Here is a 22904-nt window from a genome sequence, read left to right as displayed (position 1 = left end):
GGATTGATAGAGTCGTTAATATATTGATTGATTGACCTTTTTACTTCCTGTGTTGTATCAAACATGGTAAGCATTACTTCCATCAGTAACTCTTCAACTGTAAGGATTTGGAGACTGACATGACATTTTTTGTTGGTTTGCGTGTTCATAAAGAGTGCAGTTTCACTGTTAACTGTCGAAACCCAATAGCCAAGGTTGTATTCTTTTGGTCCATCAACCAGAGGCTGTTAAAGTATAGAGGAAGACAGCTGTGACATTTAAAGCTGGAAAATGAATGTCATTCCAAATGACAACATAGCAGCTGGTCTAAAGCTTCTGGTTTGGGTGCTGAAAGGAGCATGATGCAGGGCATCAGATAGCGTACCTTAGGACTCATCCCTGGCTTTTGTGTTGATATGGCAATCCAATCGTCTGTTTGTAGGGGACACGTTACTGTACATATTAAGACAGAGCAATGCATGATGAATACGAGATGAATCCATGTTCTAATGGGGATTTTTGTCTTCCCTATTCCCCATTAAAAGTGGTTTAACTCTGTGCCATAACAACACCAGAGGCATAGTCTAGCATGTTGTGTCTCAGCTTTTAATATGGAAATTTGTTAAACTCATCTCATCAACCTACCTGCAACTACCTAACAGGTCAAACATCACTGCATAATAAAATGAATAACCCTGCTTGCTCCATCTAGTTCTCCGTTATGTACATCTGAACAACAAGAAATGTGCAAATGTAATTTATGTCCTAAATGGTATATAGCCTGAATATGTGAGATTGTATTCAGCCTACGGGTATGATTGAGTAAATTGAGACAATTCATAACAGTTTCTTAATGCCCCAAAAAATGCTTTAGGAGTTGCTGAGGTGCATAATTCTACCATGAATAAAAAATCGCTATCTTCAGTAGTGCCTATAAAATGTTAAGCCTGTTGCACTACAATGCTTGCTTCAAAGTGAGCCCACGTTTAAAAATAACGAAAAGTCGACTGAATAGAACCAAAAGTTTTGCCCCTTGTACACATTAGTCTACTGTAGGCTGATGAGAAGCTACGCATCCTTTGTTTAGATAGTGTTGGATGGGAAACCCACTCTCCATTTTAGTTTATGTTTTGGAAGTAGCATGTGTCACACGTCCGACTGCCACACCCATATTATGTAAATAATAAATGTACAGACTATAGACGGTTTCTGTTATCTGCAAACACTAGATGGCGCCCATGCCATTTCAAAATTAATTAGAGAATATTTTTTCTAAGCCTTATATTTTTAAGTTCTTCGTGTGCTAAGGAGCGGTCATTCTAGTTCTCGAGCCACTCAAGACTTCTTGACTTCTTACATCATGCTTACTGTACTGGAATGCATCACTCATCTCTTGCGCTCGTGTCAGACATGTTGCAACATTTCTCAAACACTTAATAAAACCTTGCATTCGAAATATTTTGCTAGATATGACTTATCAACTGTATTTCCCATGCATGTTCTCCCTTATAGTTTTTAATGTAAGGTAATATCGCATCAATATTCCATGCCTAATATCATCAAGGCAAACGTAGTTTCAGCAAAAAAAAAAAAAAAAAAAAAAGAAAGCAGACAAATCGCAGAGAAGGTGGACAAGTAGACTGACGGACTGCTCCCTGCTCTGGGTTTGCTAGTCTCTTCATACTTATCATTCCTCTTTCCCGGTTCTTCATGCCAAGGGAACTACGACTCCCATGAAACCGCATAGTGCCTACTGTTAATATCAATATGGCTTCTGTCTGTCAGACAAAGGCAAATCTGTCTCGCATCGAAATGAAATCAATTTAGGAGGACAGCGAGGGCGAGCTAAGCAAACAAAATCCTCGGTGCATATTTGTGTCGGGAATCAGGGGAAACAGTTACAGTAGGACCAATACATAGCCCAGTAATTAAATGCTGTGGTGGACAGAGGCCCAAGATTCACAGATCAAGGTAAGACTATAACGCCAGCTCAAATTATGAAGCGAACAAGAAGGGCTCTGCAAACAAGTCGGGCTATTATTTTGCGTTGACCCCTGTCTTGCAAACCAGATACGTACTAATTGTCTGTTTACACAACTAACAAGCGCTGCTTGCTTTTGTTCACTCAAGGCATCTGATACTCTCTCAACGCTGTCAAGGGTTTACAAAATATTGTAATGACTAGCTTTGTCGCTAGCACGCTAGACAGAATTGTGATTTGGCGTTAGCTTGAAGTATCACTGATGGTGGCTAGCCAGCGAGCTAGCTAATGCAACTGACAGGGATCCGTTATATGCAAATGAGTAAGCATTAACTATGCATTCTGTTTGTGATTCAAGCAAGCTTCATATATAATTCCTATCCTAAAAGTTCGTGACAGTTCAAAGTCGTGCAGTATTGCGACAGCTAGCTAGCTAGTTAGCAAAGTTCCCTACCTTGCTAACGGAAAGTGAACTGTCACATAATGGTAGGTCGGCATCAGTAACGTTAGATCTAGTTACAGTAAAGCTATTACATTAGCTAGTGAGCTAGCTATCAAATTGTATAATTTACAGGTAGCGAAATGCGACGTGAATTGTAATACAAGCGTTGCTTTATATTTAATTGGGTAGTCTTTATAACGTATAGAGTGTCTTGCAAGACAACGTTAACTAGCCCTAGGTAGCTAACCAAGTCAATCATGAAAATATTTTGCATCAATCGTCAAATATGTGGTTGCAAAATGAGCTGGCTAGCGAGCTAGGTGAGCTATACCTTGCTAGCTATTGTTTGCTAGTTCGCAAAGTAGCTTTAACTTGTTACAGAACAAGCGGTCTCTTCACTCTGATACATTAATATCTAACCGAATCACATCCTCGTGAGGGTTTTAGTAGTAAGACCCACGTAAGTACTTGTGTTGGCGGGACTGCTATCTATAACCCCTAACGTTACTTAAGAGAACTACCTAACGTTAACGTTATCGTCTCTGCCAAGATATGGCGGCTGCGACCGCATCCCATTGCGTGAACTTTTATTCCAAGTCCAAGGCACGCTCCACAACTTTCCAAAGGAGCATTCTTTGCAGAACTTGTGCACCAAATGACTTATTGACGTTGTTGCTTTAGGTGTATTTATATGCGTAAGATTGCATACTTGAGATATGTGATGTTAAACGATGTGGTAAACATAAAGATATACGTTTATCATGAGTGCTAACATGTATTTTGTAACAATTTACATATAGTCAAACAAGCGATTTGTGAATCGATTTTCTACTCAGTTGTGTGTTCAGAACGTGTTACGTGAAAATAAATTTGTAATTGTAGTTTTAGGCACACCAGTATTTAGGCTGACTATTTCAGGCTGCTGTTAGGGACACAGTGTATTCAAAATCAGATGGCATGACAGGAATTATGCTTTTAGTGTTCATCTTGAAGGTCATTGTGTTGTATGCCATGAGTCTTGTTAAATTAGCATTTCTCCCGACCCATTATTCTTAAAAGCATAAGCTCAATGACATTTAGGCTGAATAACGTTACCGTATACGTTCCTTCCGTTTAGGCAATGATGATAACTCACTTACGAAGCAATTTGCAGTTTATTTTGAGCTGAATGTATTCAGCAAAATATAAGCAGTTAAAGACATTTTTGAACGAACGTGATATGAAATAAGCGAATCTCAGTTTGTTATGTGATTTTTATGTTATACAATACAACATAAAAACACCGAGGATACTAGTAATCATCTCTATGTGATGATAAACTTCATAGAGGAAAGACTCCAACTCGTAGCCCAAGGATTGGGAATCATCTATTCATTCGGAACTTCAAAGGCCTGCGGCTATACTGCAGGCTGGAGTGAGCGGAAATCTTTCAGCAGAGATTCTGCTGAGCAAAGGTGCATGAATAAACCTGACGAGCGCTTGTCAGCAGAGCTAAACTGTTCCTGTCGAGATGATTGACATTATATGGCGAACAGCTGTAGGGGAAGACGTGTTATAAAAGATGGAACAGATGCGACAGATTTATCGGCTTTTTTCCATTTTTCTTTTTTAATTTAATACACCAGTGTTGTTTTCTTCTATTCACTACTGCCACTGTCATAAATAAATCCCATTTACCCTGGCTGCTCAGTCTCTATTTTATATCTGTTTTATATCAAAATTGGTATTCGTGTACATTAGTAGCTAAGCTTATACCTCAGGCATTACATTCACAAGCAACTGACAAGAGCTTTCAAAGTCCAACACCAACGAAACAAAAAGAGAGTGTTATTTTAGCGCAGGTGGTCTGGCAACAGATGTCACCTAGCCTTGTTGCTGCATCTAACTCTGAAGGAATTCAAGTGCAAGGCTGTGTTTTTCTCCGCCACGACAAGCTAAAAATATGCACACCTGTAGGAAAACTGGCTAAAGATGGAAAGGTGTCATTTAAAAAAAAAAAAAACACTATGTTGTCGCGTGTCACTTTTCCTGCTGAATGTTTACTTGCTGGTGTGCTAACACTTGTAAGAGAAAAATCAAGTTTAGTCATCAACAAGCAGTTCAGTTCAAGTTCATTTCAAGCAGTTCAGTTCAAGCAGCAAACATCTACTAATTTCACAGTTCTAAGAAAAGAGGCTTGTTACCCTGAGGTGTCGCTGCTGGTGTGGAATTTGACAGGGCCAGCACTGGCCAGCAGTGACAGTAACTTACAACTTTTTAGGTCAGAAAGATCACCATGGGACACGGACAAGATAAGATTAATAGCTGAACTGTGAGAATTGAGGTTCTCAACTGAGGCCCCATTGTTAAAGAGTTAGTTAGTTACAGCTCTCCAGGGGATCCATGATTAAGCAACATTGTTGCGACTGAGTTTAAAAGATTGAACTGCGTATGTGAATGTCAGAACGTTTCTCTTCAGCCGAGAGGTGATAAGCTCCTGCGTGAACTTTATCATTCCGACTGAATCTTGTACATCTCTTAAAACTCCGTAAACTCAACTCAAACTTATTGCTCCATGTGGCGGTCTTTCACTTGATTCTCTGTAAACCAACACGTAGAAATAGTTTTAGTATAATCTCACACACTGTAAGCCTTAAATATATCACAGGAGCATGTAAATATGCCACATTAACAAGAAGATAACAAATACAATGCGCATTTACAGGGATACAGAATATATATTTTGACAGGATAGAAGTGACTAATGTGCACCAAATTCAGTTTTAGAATATCAGTTTGTCAGTGATGCGTTTATGCATGGTATGTGTTTATATGTTTATCTAGGCTACCTTACCTCTTTTTGCAGTGAGATATTTGAAAGTAAATACGTAAGCATTTAAATGTGTTCTCTTGTTAAAATAGGCAAACTATTCTTAGCTGAATGTGTTGCCGCCCATGTGGTAAGTGCTGTTTGAAGATTTTGAGGGACTAAATCTCTGAAGTAAACCTGAATTTAAATTAACGACAAAAGCAATTTGCTTGTTTAATATTATTGTCCGTAATGAACTCCAATTTCACATTGTTTTTAGGCTGCTGGCTGTTTACCCTCAAGCATGATGTTAAATTTCACAAATGGGATGTCTCCTGACGTATTCTTAAACTTTTATCAGACAGAAGTACAAGACTATGCCTTGGCAGAAACACAGCCTGGATTATGTACAGGTGTCGTATTCATTTACAGTGCTCATCCATCCATGGCACGCTGTGTACATTTGTGCATGCATATCACAGTAGAGCACAGTACAGTATAGAACAGGAGACCCTACAGTAGACTCTCATGCCCCATCCTCCCTTTTGCTCTCTATATAACAAAGACACAAAGGAGGAGGAGATTTAAAAACTAGACTTTTGTCTTCAGTCTGCTGTCTTAGATGGGAACAATTCTTGCCATTCCACCCCCCCCCCTCTTCAAGTCAACCCTATCCGCCACCTCAACCCACCCCTCTCGGCCGTCTCTAAGTCTGATTATTCTGCCGTGCTTAAAAAAGCCTGCTGAAGTTCACTGATACTAGCCGCTGCTATCGGTGGTGGCGGTGGCGGGGTGGGGGGCAGCCTAGGGCGGATGCTGCCGGAGCTGGGTGGTTGGGAGGCAGGAGATAAATCTCTGAGGAGCCGCAGGCTGTGGGTAGATGTGATTCTGTGTGGGATAAAGGGCCCTTGTGTGTGTGTGTGTGTGTGTGTGTGTGTGTGTGTGTGTGTGTGTGTGTGTGTGTGTGTGTGTGTGTGTGTGTGTGTGTGTGTGTCTGCACTGTATGATAGAGTGTTAAAGCATAGGCAGCCTGTGCATGCATTTATGCTGTATATCATACAATAGCATGCCAAAGGCCCTGTTGTCATGGTAGAATGTAGTGATATGTAATAGTCTGTCCGTGTGCCACATCACTCTCAGCCCGGCTAGAGCTGCCCTGCTTTGGCGCAATGGAAAACGATCAAAGGAGTCGAAATGGTCAACACACCCTCACACGAGCACAAAAAATATCTATATATTAATAACAGATGTGAAATACACACCAGCTCTGGAGTGAGGTAAACATGGCTTTAATGTATTAATTCAAACGTGAGGTCAGCTGAATACCACTTTTTATCTCCGCGAGAGAGAACTCCCCGCGGGAGAAATGACAGAGGTGAATGTTTTTCTTTTCCTTTTTTCTTTTTAATAAGGCAGGTGGAGGGTGAGGTGCGAGGCACCTGGAGCAGTTTTGGGGGCAAGAGCCGGGTTGAGGCAGTCCAGAGGACTATTCTGACAGATATGTTGTGTTTTCGCCATTGTGTTTTAGGGGAACTCCACCCAGCCTTGACTCTTGTTTTAGGTGTTGTTGAGAGTCCTAACCTGACAGCCTAGAACTCACAGACAAATCAGTCCACTGGATGGTAAACTGCAACCACAAAAATAAAACCCATCTCTAGGTAAACTAGGGCCCTCTGAAATCAGTTTTATTCTCTGCCAATATCCTTTCTTTTTTTTTTTTTTGCCAGATTCTGTGTTTTCTGTCTTATTTTTTCTAGATTTGGCTTTATCAATTTGATGTCCAATCAATAGATGTCCTCAGGACATGGGCGACTGTGCTTTTGCACACATTTGTTATCTGTCTAGGTGATAGACCTATCCTGTTAAGGGGGTAGGGAGTGTAGGGTGTATATATAGGGTAATATAGGGGTAGTATAACCTTGAAGACAACAATTACAGTTTCATTTACTATCATTTTCAATTTAATTTAATTTGATTAAGATTACCCGCTGGTTTCCAGTTGCAAGACTATCAGAACACAAGTGGCTTACTGACTCAGTGCAAAGTCGACATGTACATTGTAAGTGTTATGGTTATTCTAAGAATATTCAGACGCTGCCCCAATGGCCAGTTTTAGTCTCCTGTGTCAGTCTACAGCAAGTGACCGTATTTCTTGTTTGGTTCACAATGCATAGGGATGCGTCAGTTCGCCATCAATGTGGCAAACTATATTTTAAAACCACCGAACGCGAGAGGTTGATATAATAAGATTCATCGAGTTGTCATTTCATTAACTTTGGCTAGCTGTCTCTGACAACATCTTTCACAAAAATGTCAAATTCCATGCAATTCCGCGTTTAACTAATTCTGTTTTCCCGATTGAATTATACCGAATCACAGGGCCCTAGTATATCCCCTTTTTGGAATCTGCAGACCTCTGGTGTACAGAACTTCAAAAATGTAATTTGCGTGGACAGGTATATATATGCATGTATATTTGTGGGGACTGTTAACAGTCCAGTCTCACTAAGCTGCAGGGTACATAAAGACCACATTTACAATTTCAACATCACAACTAAGCTATTTGTAGTCTTGTGTGCAATATGAGAAGAAAAATCGGGGCCTACTTTGTGTAAGACACACAGTTGGCCCTTGATGTTGATTAACCACAGGCACATACACTGCAATGTTGTGAGGTCAATGCCTCTCTGTATGTGTTACTTTGTACATGAGAGAGAAGTCGTGCATTTGGATTTTTTTCTGTTCTGCTGTCGGTTCAAGAACATAACATCAATACTCTGATCTAGAGCTAAAATTGGTCTCTCTGTGTTTCCGTAGTTAAGGGCAGGGAGTTTGTTGTGGTTGGTTTGATCTTTGTTTTCCCTTCTACAGATCATGTGGTCATGATTCAGATCTCTATGCACAGGCCTTAATCAGCAGTAGGTTCAGCTGACACTGGATGGGTAGAGGAAAAATATGAACCCAATCCTCTGGTTCTCAGAGATACATCACTATGTTCCTGCATAACTTAAAGAGTTTTCTAAAATTAACCTTTTACATTTTGCATCTTTGTCTCTCACTTTCTCTGTCTATCTGCTCTCTGACTCTCTCTCCCCCTCCATTTCATCCCCGCTTCCTCTATCCTCTTTTTATCTCTCTTTTCCTCTGTCTTTGACCTCACCCTTGATCTCTCGTTTCCTTTCCATTCCGTCTCTCATTACTCTCCATCTTTCTCATTTCTCTCCATGTCTCTCTTTCAATCTTTTTCTCTCCATCTCTCCCCCTATTTCTCTCTTTATTGTTCTCACACTCCATCTGTCTCTCTATCTCTTTCCCCCTCTCTCTCTCTCTATCTCTTTCCATCTCCCTTTTTCTTCCCCTTTCCCCCCTTCTCGTCATGTGTCTGTGCAGAATGTCTCATTACACAGACGAGCCTCGCTACACCATCGAGCAGATCGACCTGCTCCAGCGGCTGCGTCGCACGGGCATGACCAAGCAGGAGATCCTGCACGCGCTGGACACGCTGGAGCGGCTAGACCGCGAGCACTCCGACAAGTTCGGCCGCCGGCCGGCCCCTTCCTCCACGCTCGCCAACAACGGCACGCCGGCGCTCGCCAACAGCATCGCCGCCGCCGGCAACAACAACAACAACAACAACAGCAGCGCTTCCGCTGGCATCGCCGCGTCCGGCGCCAACACCTCCAGCCTCGCCTCCGCCAACTGTAATGCCTCAATCGCCATCGCCGCAGCAACCACCACGACCTCCACGGCCACCCAGACGGCCTACCGGGGCGCCGCCCTCTCGCCATCCTCAGCTAACAACTACGACACCTCGCCCCCGCCGCTGCCGCTCACGCTGCCGCCCCCCTCCATGCCCATCCCCCTGCCGGTGCCCACCTCCGCGCAGAACGGGCGCGGGGACAGCCTGGCAGTCATGGCCAACGGGAAGCTCTCTCCGCCCCGCTACCCCGTCTCCAACGCCCCGCCACGGCCCTACGGGTATGAGCCCACGGAGGAAGAACTGGACATTGAAGACAAGGTGGAGGAACTCATGAGGTCAGTCCCACAGCAGCTACCTCTGAGCTAGATCCAGTTCTGCTTTGGCCTTCATCTGGCCGATCCACTCCAGAGCTGGCTCCTTGCAATGTTAGGTCCACTTTGGCCAGGTTTACGTAGGTTTTCGTGTGCCGCACATATGTGCGAAACTCTTCACATTCTCTCCCCAAACCCTGTTGTAGTAGAAAATGCAAAAGATGCAACATTTGGACAGAAATCAGTTTCACTTCACCTTGGTAGAAAATTTAAGTTTTATATATTTATTTATTTTTGAGAAGCAATCGTAAGCATATATCAGTGAACAAGTTATCAGCCAAGGAGCTTAGGAAGTACAGGTACACACACACACAGTCAAGCCTTGACACCTAATAGGCCAGTGGACAGCTGTCTTATAGAGAAGAACGGGGCCATGTCTTGTGGATTAGAGCATGATATCATGTTTCTCATAGACCGCACAGATTCACAGCAGTAGAATAATGGTACCAGGGAAACAACACCAGATCGTTCATTTGCCCTCCAGCTCAGCTGATGAATATGTAATGTGAAGACTACATGCAGAGTTGCTGTGAAGTGTGTACAGTGGATGAGTTTTGAGGGCTTATGGATATTTTAATGAGTGGAGAGTGTATTAGTATCAGATTGAAGGAGAGGAAAACATGGAGTCGTTGTACACTGTGTATGAGGTGTATGGTCCTTCTGTAGCCTGCGTGCTTATTAAAATAAGGTGTGAAGGGGATGTTAGGTTGTAGGTCAGTGTGTCGTAAACAAAGCCTGGTGTTATGCCTATAGCCTGGACAGCAGTATTGCAGCGATAATATTACATATTTAGATGCACATGTGCAGATGCAAACACACTAGGGCTGTGTATTGGCAAGACTCTGACATCTGCGATACGTACCATGATACAGTTGAATCTGTATTTGCATTTATCACAGTCCCTGTAACATCCAACATCAAAGCACTACTTTTTGCGCAATCTGAACATAGGAAAATGAGTCACTGTCTGCCACGAATCATTGCATGTGAACTATTAATTAGAATTCAATAGTGTTTTTGAGAATCGATATAGTATCACGAAACATAACATCGCGATACTCAAGTGTATCGATATTTTCTTACACCCCGTAAAACACACACACACACACAAATGAACAAAAAAAGATTGCCTTTTAAAATGAGTTGGTCTATTCCAGATTAGTGTTATGTATAGAATTCTGTCTCCGGAGGTTCATTTCTGTTGGGAACATATCCTGTACTGTACCATACAGACATGCTAATGTGAGCTAATGCTAATAATGTGCAGAGAGAAAAAGAGAGAGAGAGAGAGAGAGAGAGAGAGGGAGGGAGGGAGGGAGGGAGGGAGGGAGGGAGGGAGGGAGCACATTCTAAGAAACAAAGCAGATGGAAGGAGAATGGATGCCATGACCAGCAGTGTACGTTCTTGTTGAAGCACGTTGGCTCGCAGTTTAAAACAGTGGGCTATAAACTAAACCAGATGTGCAGTTCACTGACTGCAGGTGGCAGGGATTTCTGGAGCGAGTCTGAAGTCAGTGTGTGTGTACTGGAGACATTAGCAGCCACCTGCTCTACTCAGCAGGAGCAGCAATCTCACACTAACACTTTCAAGCAGTTATTTTACTTCCAGTTTCTCTCACGTTCCAAGACACAAACTGAGAAAAAATTCTTCTGAATCATCCCAAGAATTAATCACGTGTAATCCTGAGCGTGTGTGTGTGTGTCTGTCTGTCTGTCGTGTGATTTGTAATTGGTCCACAGAAGGGACAGTGCCATAATCAAGGAGGAAATTAAAGCCTTTCTGGGAAACCGGCGGATCTCTCAGGCAGTGGTGGCTCAGGTCACAGGTAGGTAGGTCTCACAGGTCATAGGTCACATATAGGTAGGTCTCTCAGGTTACAGGTAGGTAGGTCTCACAGGTCACAGGTAGGTACGTAGGTCTCACAGGTCATAGTTAGGTATGTCTCACAGGTTACAGGTAGGTAGGTCTCACAGGTCATAGGTCACATATAGGTAGGTCTCACAGGTCACAGGTCACATATAGGTAGGTCTCACAGGTCACAGGTAGGTAGGCCTCCCACTCACTGCTTTACCCACAGGTTCTGTCCACCTCATTTACAAAAGTGTTACCGTAGAAACAGTTGAGGGTCTAGCATCTGCTTAGCTGACACAAGTGTACATCACAGTCATATGCGTATGTGTTGAACGGAGATAGATGCTTTGATGTCACTGTTGGTGTGTTCCGTTAGCTGGGGAAGCTATATTTTTACCTTGTCTCATGTTTTCCTCTCTTCCTCTCATTTTTATCTCCCCCACTCCTTTGCTCCCACCTCCCTTATTTTTCTCCTCCTCTCTCTCAAATCCTGTGCATCTGCACTGCCTCCCCCCTCCTACTTGGCATATTTGTCTTCCCCATCTCTTTCGGACTTGCTCTCTCTCCTTCTCCTACTCCTTCTACCCCCCTCTCTCTCTTTCTCTCTCTACCTCTCCATGCATTCTTCCCTCCCATCTACCTTCTCTTTCCCTCTCTCCCCCTCTCCCCCACCGTAGGTATCAGTCAGAGTCGTATCTCCCACTGGCTGTTGCAGCAGGGCTCTGACCTCAGCGAACAGAAGAAACGCGCCTTCTTCCGCTGGTACCAGCTGGAGAAGACCACGCCTGGTAATGCCCAACAACAACAACTCCACCACCCCCATCTCTACGACAACAGCACCCTGCTCCCACCTGGGCAGCCCCTCTTCAGCTGTTCGACTCGATCGATCCATTATTAGTTATTGATCAATCAGTCAGTCAATCAGTCAGTCAACCGATTAGTAAATCCATGATTAAAAGCACTCATCCCAACCCCATCCATCAGTGTCCTTGTGTCTGTCTGTGCTGTGCCTCCACCCGTAATCAACCTCAGGCCACCACAGTGCTGCTCCACTTCCTGTTACCTCCATAGGAGGACAGCGCCCCCTGTTGGTCTATGGAGCATAGGGGAGGTGCAGTCTTTAAGCATGGACATAGACTGGGATTCTTGCCAAGTTTTATTTTATTTTATTTTTTTGTATATATATATATATATATATATATATGCCAGAGTGGAGAGCTGTGCCTTGCAGTGACCGGATGGGGGTGTGGTGATCTCTCTCTCTCAGCTTAAAAATGGATGTAAAAACTGTGGCCACATGTATGTATACTAACAGGCTACTGACCAAAGGTCACTATGTAAATTATATATAAAATATCCATAAAGTATCCCTGTATCTGCATTGCATTATACAGCAGATTTATTTTTAATTAAATATATCATTCCATTAAGCTCATACTCATGTGTTTTTCTGTTTGTGTGGGTGTGTGTGTGTGTGTATGTATGTATGTGTATTTCAGCCGCCATGTGTGTTAGTTAGACTCCCAGTCACTGTGTGGATGGATATTTCATTGATCTACGGCTGCCTGTTTAACCAGCAGAAATGTCTTAGCATGCGTACAAAGTGTGGCCCTTTAGTTTCTTGCCTTCTCCTGAGCTTCGTGGGTAAACCACTGCAGTGTTGAGTCTGAGGATTGGCAGGGTAGGCGGTGACCTTGCCTCTGCGGAACCTTCCCCCACTTATAGCTAAAACGTGACTCACACCCAGGCTCCGGTCTGATCAATGTCACCCTGTTAAAGCAGGGAGCTCAGCCAGGAATGGGTTGGCAAGCGTTCAAGCAGCCCTCAGACATAAAAGAGTCCTAATACGAGGCAGGAGGCAGACTTAGCTTCGCTGTGATTGATATAATTGTGACAGGATGTGGCGAGATGCGAGGGGTGACCCTGGAGTCTTCCCGGGGAGATGAGACGTTGCGCTGCATCATAGTGCTCATCAGAGCTGAGCTGAGGCAGACCTGTCTGTCTGTCTGTTCGTCTGTCTGTCTGCCTGTCTGTCTGTCAGTCTGTCACTCTGCTCAGGCCAAGGTGAGAGCGATAAGGGTCCAGGTGGCTCTGACAAAACTGGGTCAAAAACATGCCCAGGTCAGCTTCTTTCAGTTGTTTTTTTTTGGGGTAGAAATCAAAGCCCTCATCTGCAAATCGGCTTCTCTGCAGCTGTGACTGATTATGCTGTATTATGCTGCTGCCCTGACAGAATAAAGGGCATTGCTCCAGTTAGCCTATGTGCATTCAGGCGCTAATGAGTGATTGCCCACTCCCCCAGCCATGGACACTATAGAGACCACTCCCTACGCCCCTCTGAAGAGATGCATCATCCCCCTTCCATAGCATACAGCACATTTGCGTGTGTTTGCTCAACGTGTGCTGTGCTGTGGTATGTGTGTGTGTGTGGGGGTGTTTTTTGTACCTCTGTGTGTGTATGTGTGTGTGTCTTTTTTTTATTTATTTTTATTTATTTATTTATTTATTTTTTTATTTTTTAAACATTATTTTGTCTCTGACTCAACCCCCAGGTGCCACCCTGGCCATGCGCCCCGCCCCACTGGCCTTGGAGGACATCGTGGAGTGGCGACAAACTCCGCCCCCGTTGGGCTCCACCCCCGGTAGCTTCCGCCTGCGCAGGGGCAGTCGCTTCACCTGGAGGAAAGAGTGCCTGGCCGTGATGGAGAGGTGAGGCTGCCACTGCTACACCTGGAGCTCAGCTGGTAGAGCGATGTGCTAGTTAACAATACCAAGGTTATGGGTCTGGTGTCCAGGGGAGCAGTCCGTTTGATGAAGATGTAGATCTGTACAGTAATGGAAGTCACACTGGATGAAAGCATCTACAGGGTCTTCCTGTTACTTTCACCCGTCAAAATGGTGGTCCGTGTTGGTAACATGTTAGAAGAGTGGCAAAAAGGTTCCTCTTTCACATTGTTCCTTCTCCCATCTAACTCCTTCAAAGTTAAGTGTTGTCAGCCATTCTGACAGTTCACAAAAGTGTAGTGCATTAATGTGCACTTAAAGGGCACAAGTGCACAAACTAGGATTAGCCATTTGAGAGAGGGCACAGTCTAACGCTCTCAAAGGTTCTTCTGCTTGTGTCCTTACAAACAGTTAATTTGCCCTAGTCCTGTCAATACCTTTGAAATGTGCAAAGATAATCGAAGAAACACATTAGTCAAAATCGTCTGAAATTTGAAAAAGGGAACTAATTTGGTGCTATGCCAAAATTTAGAGGATGATTTTACATTGATGTTAATGATTAATGTTGATGTTGCTTTCAGTAAAGCCTTCACAGATATTCATTCAAATATTCATATCAGTTTGCTTTGTGTCCTGCGCAGTCTGCGTATTTAGTGTGGTTGTAGTCAAGGGCAGCACAGGTCCTTATCTGACCCACATTCACCCAAAGGCCTCAAAGATCAAGTTTGGCATTACGAAGGTAAAGCTGACACAAAGGTAGGGGCACAGCAGACTGGCAGGAGCCTAGTGTCTCCGAAAGGAAACCTGTCCTGGATAGAAATTTCCAGAAGCTCACCTGAGTGCGATGCCTGTTCTTTTTCCTCCAGCTACTTTAATGATAATCAGTACCCAGACGAAGCCAAAAGGGAGGAGATTGCCAATGCCTGCAACGCCGTCATTCAGAAGCCAGGTGAGATTCTCAGTCAGTCATGTTTAATGACACACTACCATTTTCTCCCCAAATAATAAACACATCCATTTTAATAACACACTACCACTCTTGTAAAATGCATAGGATTTAAAATAATAAAAACACATTAATTTTAATGACACACTACCATTCTCTCTTTACAAGAGAGGACCTGCAAAATGATATATACAACCGGGTTAACTAGAGACACCCTTTTAATGATCAACAACCGCTTCCTCTCAGAATAGATGTAGAATGAAATGATCAACCCAGTCTAGGACAGATAGAGCGACATCATGCTCCATTCGCCAGACTCGGCGCCATGGTCACCTCTCTCTCTTGCTCTTCCTCTCAGGGAAAAAGCTGTCGGACCTCGAGAGGGTCACGTCCCTCAAAGTTTACAACTGGTTCGCCAACCGCCGGAAGGAGATCAAGCGGAGAGCCAACATAGGTAAAGTTGAAGCCCCCTAGGGGGGAGAACCTCAGTGTTGGGTCAGTGTGAGCGCCACCTGCTGGTCAGTGCTCAGATATGTTATGGCGAGGTCTGTTTTTTTTCGAAGAAGCAGCAATCCTGGACACTCATGGGATAGATGTGCAGAGCCCTGGAGGTCACTCCAACAGCGACGACATCGATGGCAGCGACTACCCTGAGCAGGTGGCCTCGGATCAAGCTCTGGGCGGGGTAAGGCTCCACCAACTCCTCGCTCTTCTTTCGTTTGTTTGAGGGTGCAGTATGGGGGGGGGGGGGGGGGGGTTGTGTATCTGAACAGTAAACAAAAATGCTTACAGACAGCAACCATAACGTAATTCACAAAGACTGCGTTTTATAGTAATATTGTACATTTGAGTTTGTCTTGTTCCTTACAAGATTTGTTTTCTTTTTGTTGATGACATTTGGTTTCTTCTGGCCAAACAAACGGAATGCATAAAATATGTGAGAACACTATGTTATTTTTATGATGCTTTTAGAGTTGAGACTTTAAGTCTGTAAGCATTTACAAACAGTAGGCCCACATACTGCTCCTTTAGCTTCTATTGGTGTGGAGTCATGCGCATTCTTTTAGCGACTCCCTTACTGTAAATCACACCAGCGTTTGTCTGAAATGAGAAATCTGCTGCCTGTTGCAACGGCGCTGACCTGTGATGTGGTCTTTTTATCTTGGTAAGAGAGCAGTGGCCAGAGCGTTTGGCTTCAGCAGAGGTGGCCTGTCATCTCCCACTCAGGTATGCCAAGAATCTCACCAGATTAACCCAACCAAAAAAAATTATCTCACCAGATTAACTCAACCAAACAAAACAAAAAATCACCAGATTAACAAAACCAAAATGATGCACCATGTATATACTCACCAGATTAACACAACCAGAAATATGCACCATTTTACAAATTTACCCAATTAAAATGATCTGTACCATTGCCATTTATTCTCTTTAGCAAGGAGATGCTTTCTTTGCTAAGCGTTAGTATACCTTTGTGGGCAGTGACAACACACCACTAGGTTACTTCAACAGGGATGATGTCAATTTGATTGAAATAGAAATAGAGATAGAAATCGAATTTCTTACTTGCTTAATTAAAAACTCGTGAAAAAAGTGCCTCATAGCCAGTGGTAGCACATCACTGGTTGTTTTTATAACTCGTAAGATATCCATTCAGTTCTGATTCACATAAATTAAAATTAATTTTATTTAATTAAAACATTTCCCCCAGTAGATTAAGAGGACATCAATTCCTGATGGTTTTCTAGAATCCTGAATCAAATTGACAACATCCCTGATTTCCTTTCTGTTTGGTGCTCTCCTCACGTTTGCTTTCCCCCGAGGATCACTCTGACTTTGTTCTGCATCCATTGCTGGTGACCAAGAAATTACTGCATGGAATAAAAACCCTGGCTGTTTTAATTCCTTTTTTCTATCCTCTCTTTGCATTTCAGACCTCCATGACAATAGCTCTGCCGTATTTACACGCAGTGAAAGCTTAGCACAAGAGACTGTGAGAAAGTTACAAACACAAAGGCCCTGTTTCTACAAATGGTTGATGCGTGTTTATGTCTTACACATGTATAACAAACAATAATCATTTGAATTGTATCCATGCGTTAAAATATGCACTGACTTAACATCCCACATAACCCATCCTAGCTGATCTTCTTGCAAAATGCAGACAATGCTGTCTTTGTGATGAGCCTAATGAGCAAACGACTCACCTGTAGTCTGTTTTGGCCAAATTGTCCCCTCATGAATAAGCATTTTGTGACTTCTATTCACACACATAAAATGCAGGGACAGAGAAATAGCAGATTCATTCATTTCAGAGAGTATGGAGATGCAGGCAATTTTTCGATTAGCCTCTGATATTTCTAAACATCAGAGCGCCGAGTTAATCAGACACATTCACTATCCAGACGTTGGGTTTTGGAGGGTTGGGTTGAAAGGCGGGACACTGTTGACTTTTGTTGCTCTTCTGGCTTGCCTCTTCATGTCTTCTCACGACATTAACCTTCTAAGAAATAGTTTCTGATATAGTGTTTCCCCTTGTAACTGACTTTTTCTTGCATCTCAACAACATACTGTATTTCAAGGCTGATTCATTTAATGTCCTTTTATATTTGCGGTTTCTCAGTTTTCTGTCCAAAGTGGTCACGGCTGTAAACCCATGCCTATATGTGCACACAAAAGTTGGGTTAAAAACATCTTACTTGTACAGCAATGTATAAGACGTTTAGCGATGCATTGTTAAACCATTACAGTACATATGTTTTCTGTGACTTTAGTAAAGCAGGGCCGAAGTGTTTTGTAGATGAAAAGTGCATGTCTGTCCCATATGTACCCAGCCAAACATGCTGGGAAACTCGAATTGATTACAGCAAAAGAAGGCACGAGAGTCAGCAGTTAATGCTCCAAAGTTTATTAGGGACAACATTGTAACCACGCTGGTCTCCGTATGGCAGCACTGGACCAAAACCAGTGTGGTTAAAGATGTGGCATCAGTTAATCTCTGGAGAGCAAACAGGTTGTGACAATAAAAACCCCTTCACCCCTACCCTTCCTACCCCTCCCCTTCTTGCGGTTTTAGGTCCCCACTCTGCTCCCCAGCTGGCTCTCCCCCTGGCCCAGCCCGGGCAGGGTGGGCCTGGGAGTCCAGAGGGGGGCAGCTGCAGGTGGCGCCCCCTTAGGGCGGCTCGGGGGAGGGCTGCAGGGGCAACAACAACAACAACAACAACAACAACAGCAGCAGCAGCAGCAGCCGCAGCAGCCACCTCAGCAGCAGCAGGCGTCATCAGAGGGCCCCAGACTGACCGCTGTCTCCTGGTCTCCCTCCCCCCTCCAGGAGGATGGCACGGGCCACGGCGGGGAGCACCAGGACCCCATCACGCTGGCAGTGGAGATGGCAGCCGTCAACCACTCCATCCTGGCGCTCGCCCATCACGCCACCACGGGCAGCGGGGACATCAAGACTGAGGTGCTGGATGACGACTGAGCCACCCGTCCTGTCCTATTGACCCCACCCCCACTACCCACACAACCCCCCAAAAAAACCTCCTTCCCTTCCCTTCCCCTCTCTCCCACACCACGCCACCCCTCCTCTCCCTCTCCCCCGGAGCAGACACTGCTGAGGGGCACAGGGTGAGGCATGAGGTGGGGGTGGGGGCGAGGGAGGAAGAAGAGATGGAGGTGGAAGAGAAGACCTTGTGAGTGGGAGACAGAGGGAGTCTGTGTTTGTCAAAGTGTGATGTGAAGATGAGTAGGGGGAAGGTGGTGTTGGTGACATCGATGACCAAAAAAAAACAAAGGCAAACAAAAAACAGACATAATGATATAAGTAGAGACTCACCGCCATTTCTGACATTACCTGCTTCCCGCCCCGAAAAACACCATCCCCTTACAGCTCATGTTGTGATAGGGCGCCCCCTATAGACAGAGGTGAGAATAGACATCCTCTGCAGTTTTCAGTGTCTGTGAAACAGAAACATATATGCTCTTGTCTGTGTGTAACTAAAATCAGAATACTCTAATAATCACAGAACCTGTTAATTTCCCCTGGGGTATGACGCCACGTTGCCTATGCGTTTTCTTTTTGGCGCATTTGCCCCGACAAGTCAGTAACGGCCCCTTACCCACCTCTGTACCTCTTAGCTGCTGTCCCTCTCAGTCGATCTCCCTCCCTATGGTTCTCTTTCAGTGCTAACTGGCACTAGCATAGATGCCCCACTCCTGCAGTGTGTATCTAGATTCTCCCCCAGATGCCAATGGCTATGAATGGTCAAGAAGCGAACTGGAAATCAGATCGTCTGCATGATCAATGCAATTGTCATCTGTTCATATACGACAGGTTCTTCCACTATTCAGCGAGTATTCTATCAGTACCACACTGAACGGTTTTAATCATTTGGGATTTTTTTTTGTCCTGTTTTTTCAGAGTTCTTAGACATTTAGACAGTTCCTCACACGACAGATAACCTCACAGAGTCATGTACAATAATATATTCTCTGACAGCTGCTGTAGAATAACCTGTTATCAGTACAAATGTTGAAGAGGCCATACTCTTCAGTTGCAAATAGTGTGATGCTAACAGTGGTCTAACCAGTGGGACTTTAAGGTGGTGTGAGAGATGTTAAGGGAGACTGAGAGATTTTAAGGTAGCACGAGCAATTCTAATGCAATATGAGCAATGTCAGGATTGTATGAGAGATTTTAAGGAAGTATGAGCTAATTCAAGGTGGTATAAGCGATGGTAAGGTGGTATGAGCTTTTTCAAGGTGGTATGGGCGATTTTAAGGTGATTTTCAGGCAGATTTTAAGGTGCTTCTTTCTTGCACTCAAAGTGCAGTTGGGAGAAATCGGCTTCCTGACAATCAGGCGATGGAAAAGGCCAAGTGACGAGGAATAGGAAAGCTGTGTGTGTGTGTGTGTGTGTGTGTGTGTGTGTGTGTGTGTGTGTGTGTGTGTGTGTATTTGTGTTGCTGACGGGTCACAAGTATCTGGCTTTACCCAAAGTGATTGTGTATGATTCCATTTAATGGGCCAGAGTGTGAGATGATGAGGGTTCACAGTCACCTGCTATGTCCACTCTGGTTATAAAAAGCTATCGGACAGCACTCGGCCTGTGTGTCCTTGCATTTTGCTACTTGTGTTAAATAATGTATTTAGCACACTAAACATTTACCGTAGCCTTTTTGTCATTGTTAAAGAAATAACGGCAACATATGCTATTTTTTTTTTTTTATAATTCGCCCCCTAGATTGCCACTTTAGTACAGAAGTACAAATAGACCCTCCAATCTCACTATGAGAGTGCTCATCCTTAGGCAGGAGAGTCTATCTGAAACCTGACATTAGTTTGCTGTCATTAGGTGCTCGCTTGGAGTGATGTTGGCAGATGTGGTGTGGGGATCTTATAACCTACCAATGCCTCATATATCACTGTGTTGATTGGGGTCTGGACCTGCTACATAGAGATTATAAAGTATTATTTCAGCACACCTCCTCAGCTCATTGATTGGCTGGTCAGAAAGCTCACAGACTCAGCTCTTCTCAACTGAGAGTTTCCTGACTACAATCCCAGTGAACACTGACCAGCGATATAGTCTGGCAGTGTCAGGATATGGAGTGGATGGGATTTTGTGGTCTAAATGGATAAGCTTCTGATACAGGAAAGCGTTTGCCAGGAAAGAGTACTGTGCAAAACCATTAAGTTCTGTCTAGACCCCTAATTGAAATTCACTTTTGCCGTCAAAATCAGATCTTTGGGAATGAGAAGTACTCAAAAATAAGAGCCTTATAAGGGATCATGTATGGGGTCAAGCCAAAGAGAGTTTTTTTCTTTTCTTTCTGCACCCCCTGCATAGAGCTTGGTTGCGTCCCAGTTTATCTATCCAGGCCTTCGAGAAGTGTGTTAGGATAACAGGCAGGTGTGTTGGAGTCAGAATACAAATCAGTAGGCCAGGTCTGGCGAAAGAACGTTGGGTTCCCTTGCCCCGGATCTTCCACATTTCACGTGTACGTGCTTCGCTCCACAGCTGTCCATAGTGTTCTCCTGGGGGGGTCTGCCAAGGCGGATCATGTTGGCACGGAAACCGAGCGTGCCCATTGGCAAAGTATGAGTGTAGGTCTGACTGATGGGGTGAGACGGGGACAGGGACCGGCCAGGCTGTGGTTATTCAGTGCCACCCGCTGTATCATAAGCGGATTCCCTTGACCCTTAGGACGCTGCTTTCAATGTGAACGGAAAATGACTAGATAAGCTTTTTAAGAAATCTATCCCTTCTCTTTCCTCATTATGTATTGGATGATGGTTAAGCTGGTGTGTGCACCACTTCCTTTCCCTCAGAGCTAGACAGAACTCCGCAATGCTCTGCTATCAGTATCTGCTAACCTAATGCTTACTTCTATATCAAATGTATCTCAAGAGACTATAAAGGAAAGCTATTCTAAATCAAGAGACAGAGAAATATTATACGTTTTGATTTCTTTCTTTGTGTAAAGTTCTGCCAAGCAGAAGTGTATAGCATCAAATGAACCTTTGTTATTTTGTCAAGAAATGCTTTATGTGTTTGAAACACATTTCCAGTTTCAAACGCTTCTTTAAAATAATCATGTTTTATTGTTTTCATGTTTATCTGTTTTGTATTTTTTATTATCATGTATGCACAATCTGCCTTTTGCGTTTACCCTGGTGGGCTCTCTCAATGGTAAATCCGCCAATTTTGGGACTTTGGAATTAATGAAATTAGTAAATTCTAGAGCCATTCTAGACTGCTCTGTAGGAAAACCACAGACAGCTATGTCCAAAAAAAACAAGAATAAAAACTAAAATAAATCTGGCTTTTCCCCTCCGCAAGGTTACAGTGCTAGAGCAAAACTTACCATTATAAAATGCTAGCTATTTCACTTTCCCTTCAATCATGAGACATAACTAACCCTGTGAAACTTGTATAGGCTATACCTAAATATAGACGGCGTAGGCACATCAGCTCGCTTGCTAATGACACTTTAAAAACAGAGAGTAAGTGCATGGTTGCCGTGCACAGTATGTAGCATGTAGTCTACCTGCACAGGTAGGTAGCCAAGGTCTGTGGAAATAAAAATCACTCGTTACTCTTCCTGGACACTGTTGGCCCACGCTTGCGCATATACACAATGTCTCTAGACGTAAAGACTTAACCGAACAGGGCTGCAGACCAGTAACAGCCTAGAAGACTCCCGATAGGCTACACCTGAATGCTTGTAGTGGTCACACAAGGTTGTCGTAGAGATCTCCCCTCTCCAATCCTGAAGGAGGTAGTTTGCCATTGACAACACGGGGGTATAGAACGCAGCCGTCTTGGTTTCCTGCCCCTTGTTGAATATGTGAATATATGAAATATATTAACAGATGTTCTATGAGGTGAAATGGATAAAAATTGTTGTATCAATTTGAAATAGTTAAGTCCTGTATCTTCTCCTATTTCAGAATTTAGTGCCTTTTTTGGACAGTAGACTGTTCTGTAATTACTTTGTAGTATAAGATCTATATGGCTTTGTTACTTTATCCTTTGTTTTTTTTCGAAACTTTTTTTTTTTAAACTTTGTGTTTATTTTAGTATTGTATCTTCTAGAGAATAAAAACTCATCAATGACTGCTGAGTCACTTGCCAGTGTTTTAAAAATGAAATGTATCCATGCATTGCAAAGACTGGATGATCAATACCATAATTCATAAACTACATTATCATTACCACAAACTCACTTAAAGTAACACTATGGAGTTTCTGGAGCCGCCAGCTAGGGAGCTACTTTCTGCTGGACTATTCAGTAACTTATTTGCTGTCTTGCTTTGTCTTGTGTTGCACTTGCTTGATATTTGACTGTGTTAGGAAAGTTGTTTGCAAGCTAGCCAACATAGCTATCACAATAACAAATGACAAACTAGCGAGTCAACAACTTTCCTAACAGTCAAACATCAAGCAAGTGCAACAAAGCAAGACAGCAAATAAGTTACTGAATAGTCCAGCAGAAAGTAGCCCCCTAGCTGGCCGCTCCAGAAACTCCATAGTGTTACTTTAAGTAAGGATAAATATCTGTTTAAGCCCACTGCCAAATCTGCCAGGTGCTAGCAGGGTTGTCAGTATGTACATG

The 22904-nt window shown here is 43.6% G+C and overlaps 1 protein-coding gene across 4 annotated transcripts; it reads left to right on the top strand.

Moving 5' to 3' along the window:
- The first annotated feature begins 1202 nt into the window (after positions 1-1202).
- On the top strand, positions 1203-22573 carry hmbox1a (homeobox containing 1a). 4 transcript variants are annotated; one of them, XM_012836716.3, is made up of 10 exons: positions 1203-1950; positions 8581-9225; positions 11002-11087; positions 11791-11901; positions 13666-13822; positions 14704-14786; positions 15142-15237; positions 15350-15468; positions 15954-16010; positions 17863-22573. In XM_012836716.3, exons 2-10 carry the CDS (start codon positions 8582-8584, stop codon positions 18265-18267), a joined length of 1758 nt encoding a protein of 585 aa, XP_012692170.2. In that variant the 5' UTR covers positions 1203-1950; position 8581; the 3' UTR covers positions 18268-22573. The 4 variants fall into 4 exon arrangements, with proteins under 4 accessions (XP_012692170.2, XP_031435742.1, XP_031435743.1 ...); XM_031579882.2 differs by having other exon boundaries at positions 15347-15468; XM_012836715.3 differs by having other exon boundaries at positions 1260-1950; positions 15353-15468.
- The last annotated feature ends 331 nt before the right edge of the window (positions 22574-22904 follow it).

Source organism: Clupea harengus, chromosome 14 (genome assembly GCF_900700415.2).
Source record: "Clupea harengus chromosome 14, Ch_v2.0.2, whole genome shotgun sequence".
Taxonomy (NCBI): Eukaryota; Metazoa; Chordata; class Actinopteri; order Clupeiformes; family Clupeidae; genus Clupea; species Clupea harengus.
Note: the sequence above shows the minus strand (reverse complement) of the source record. Positions and strands in the feature narration are given on the sequence as shown.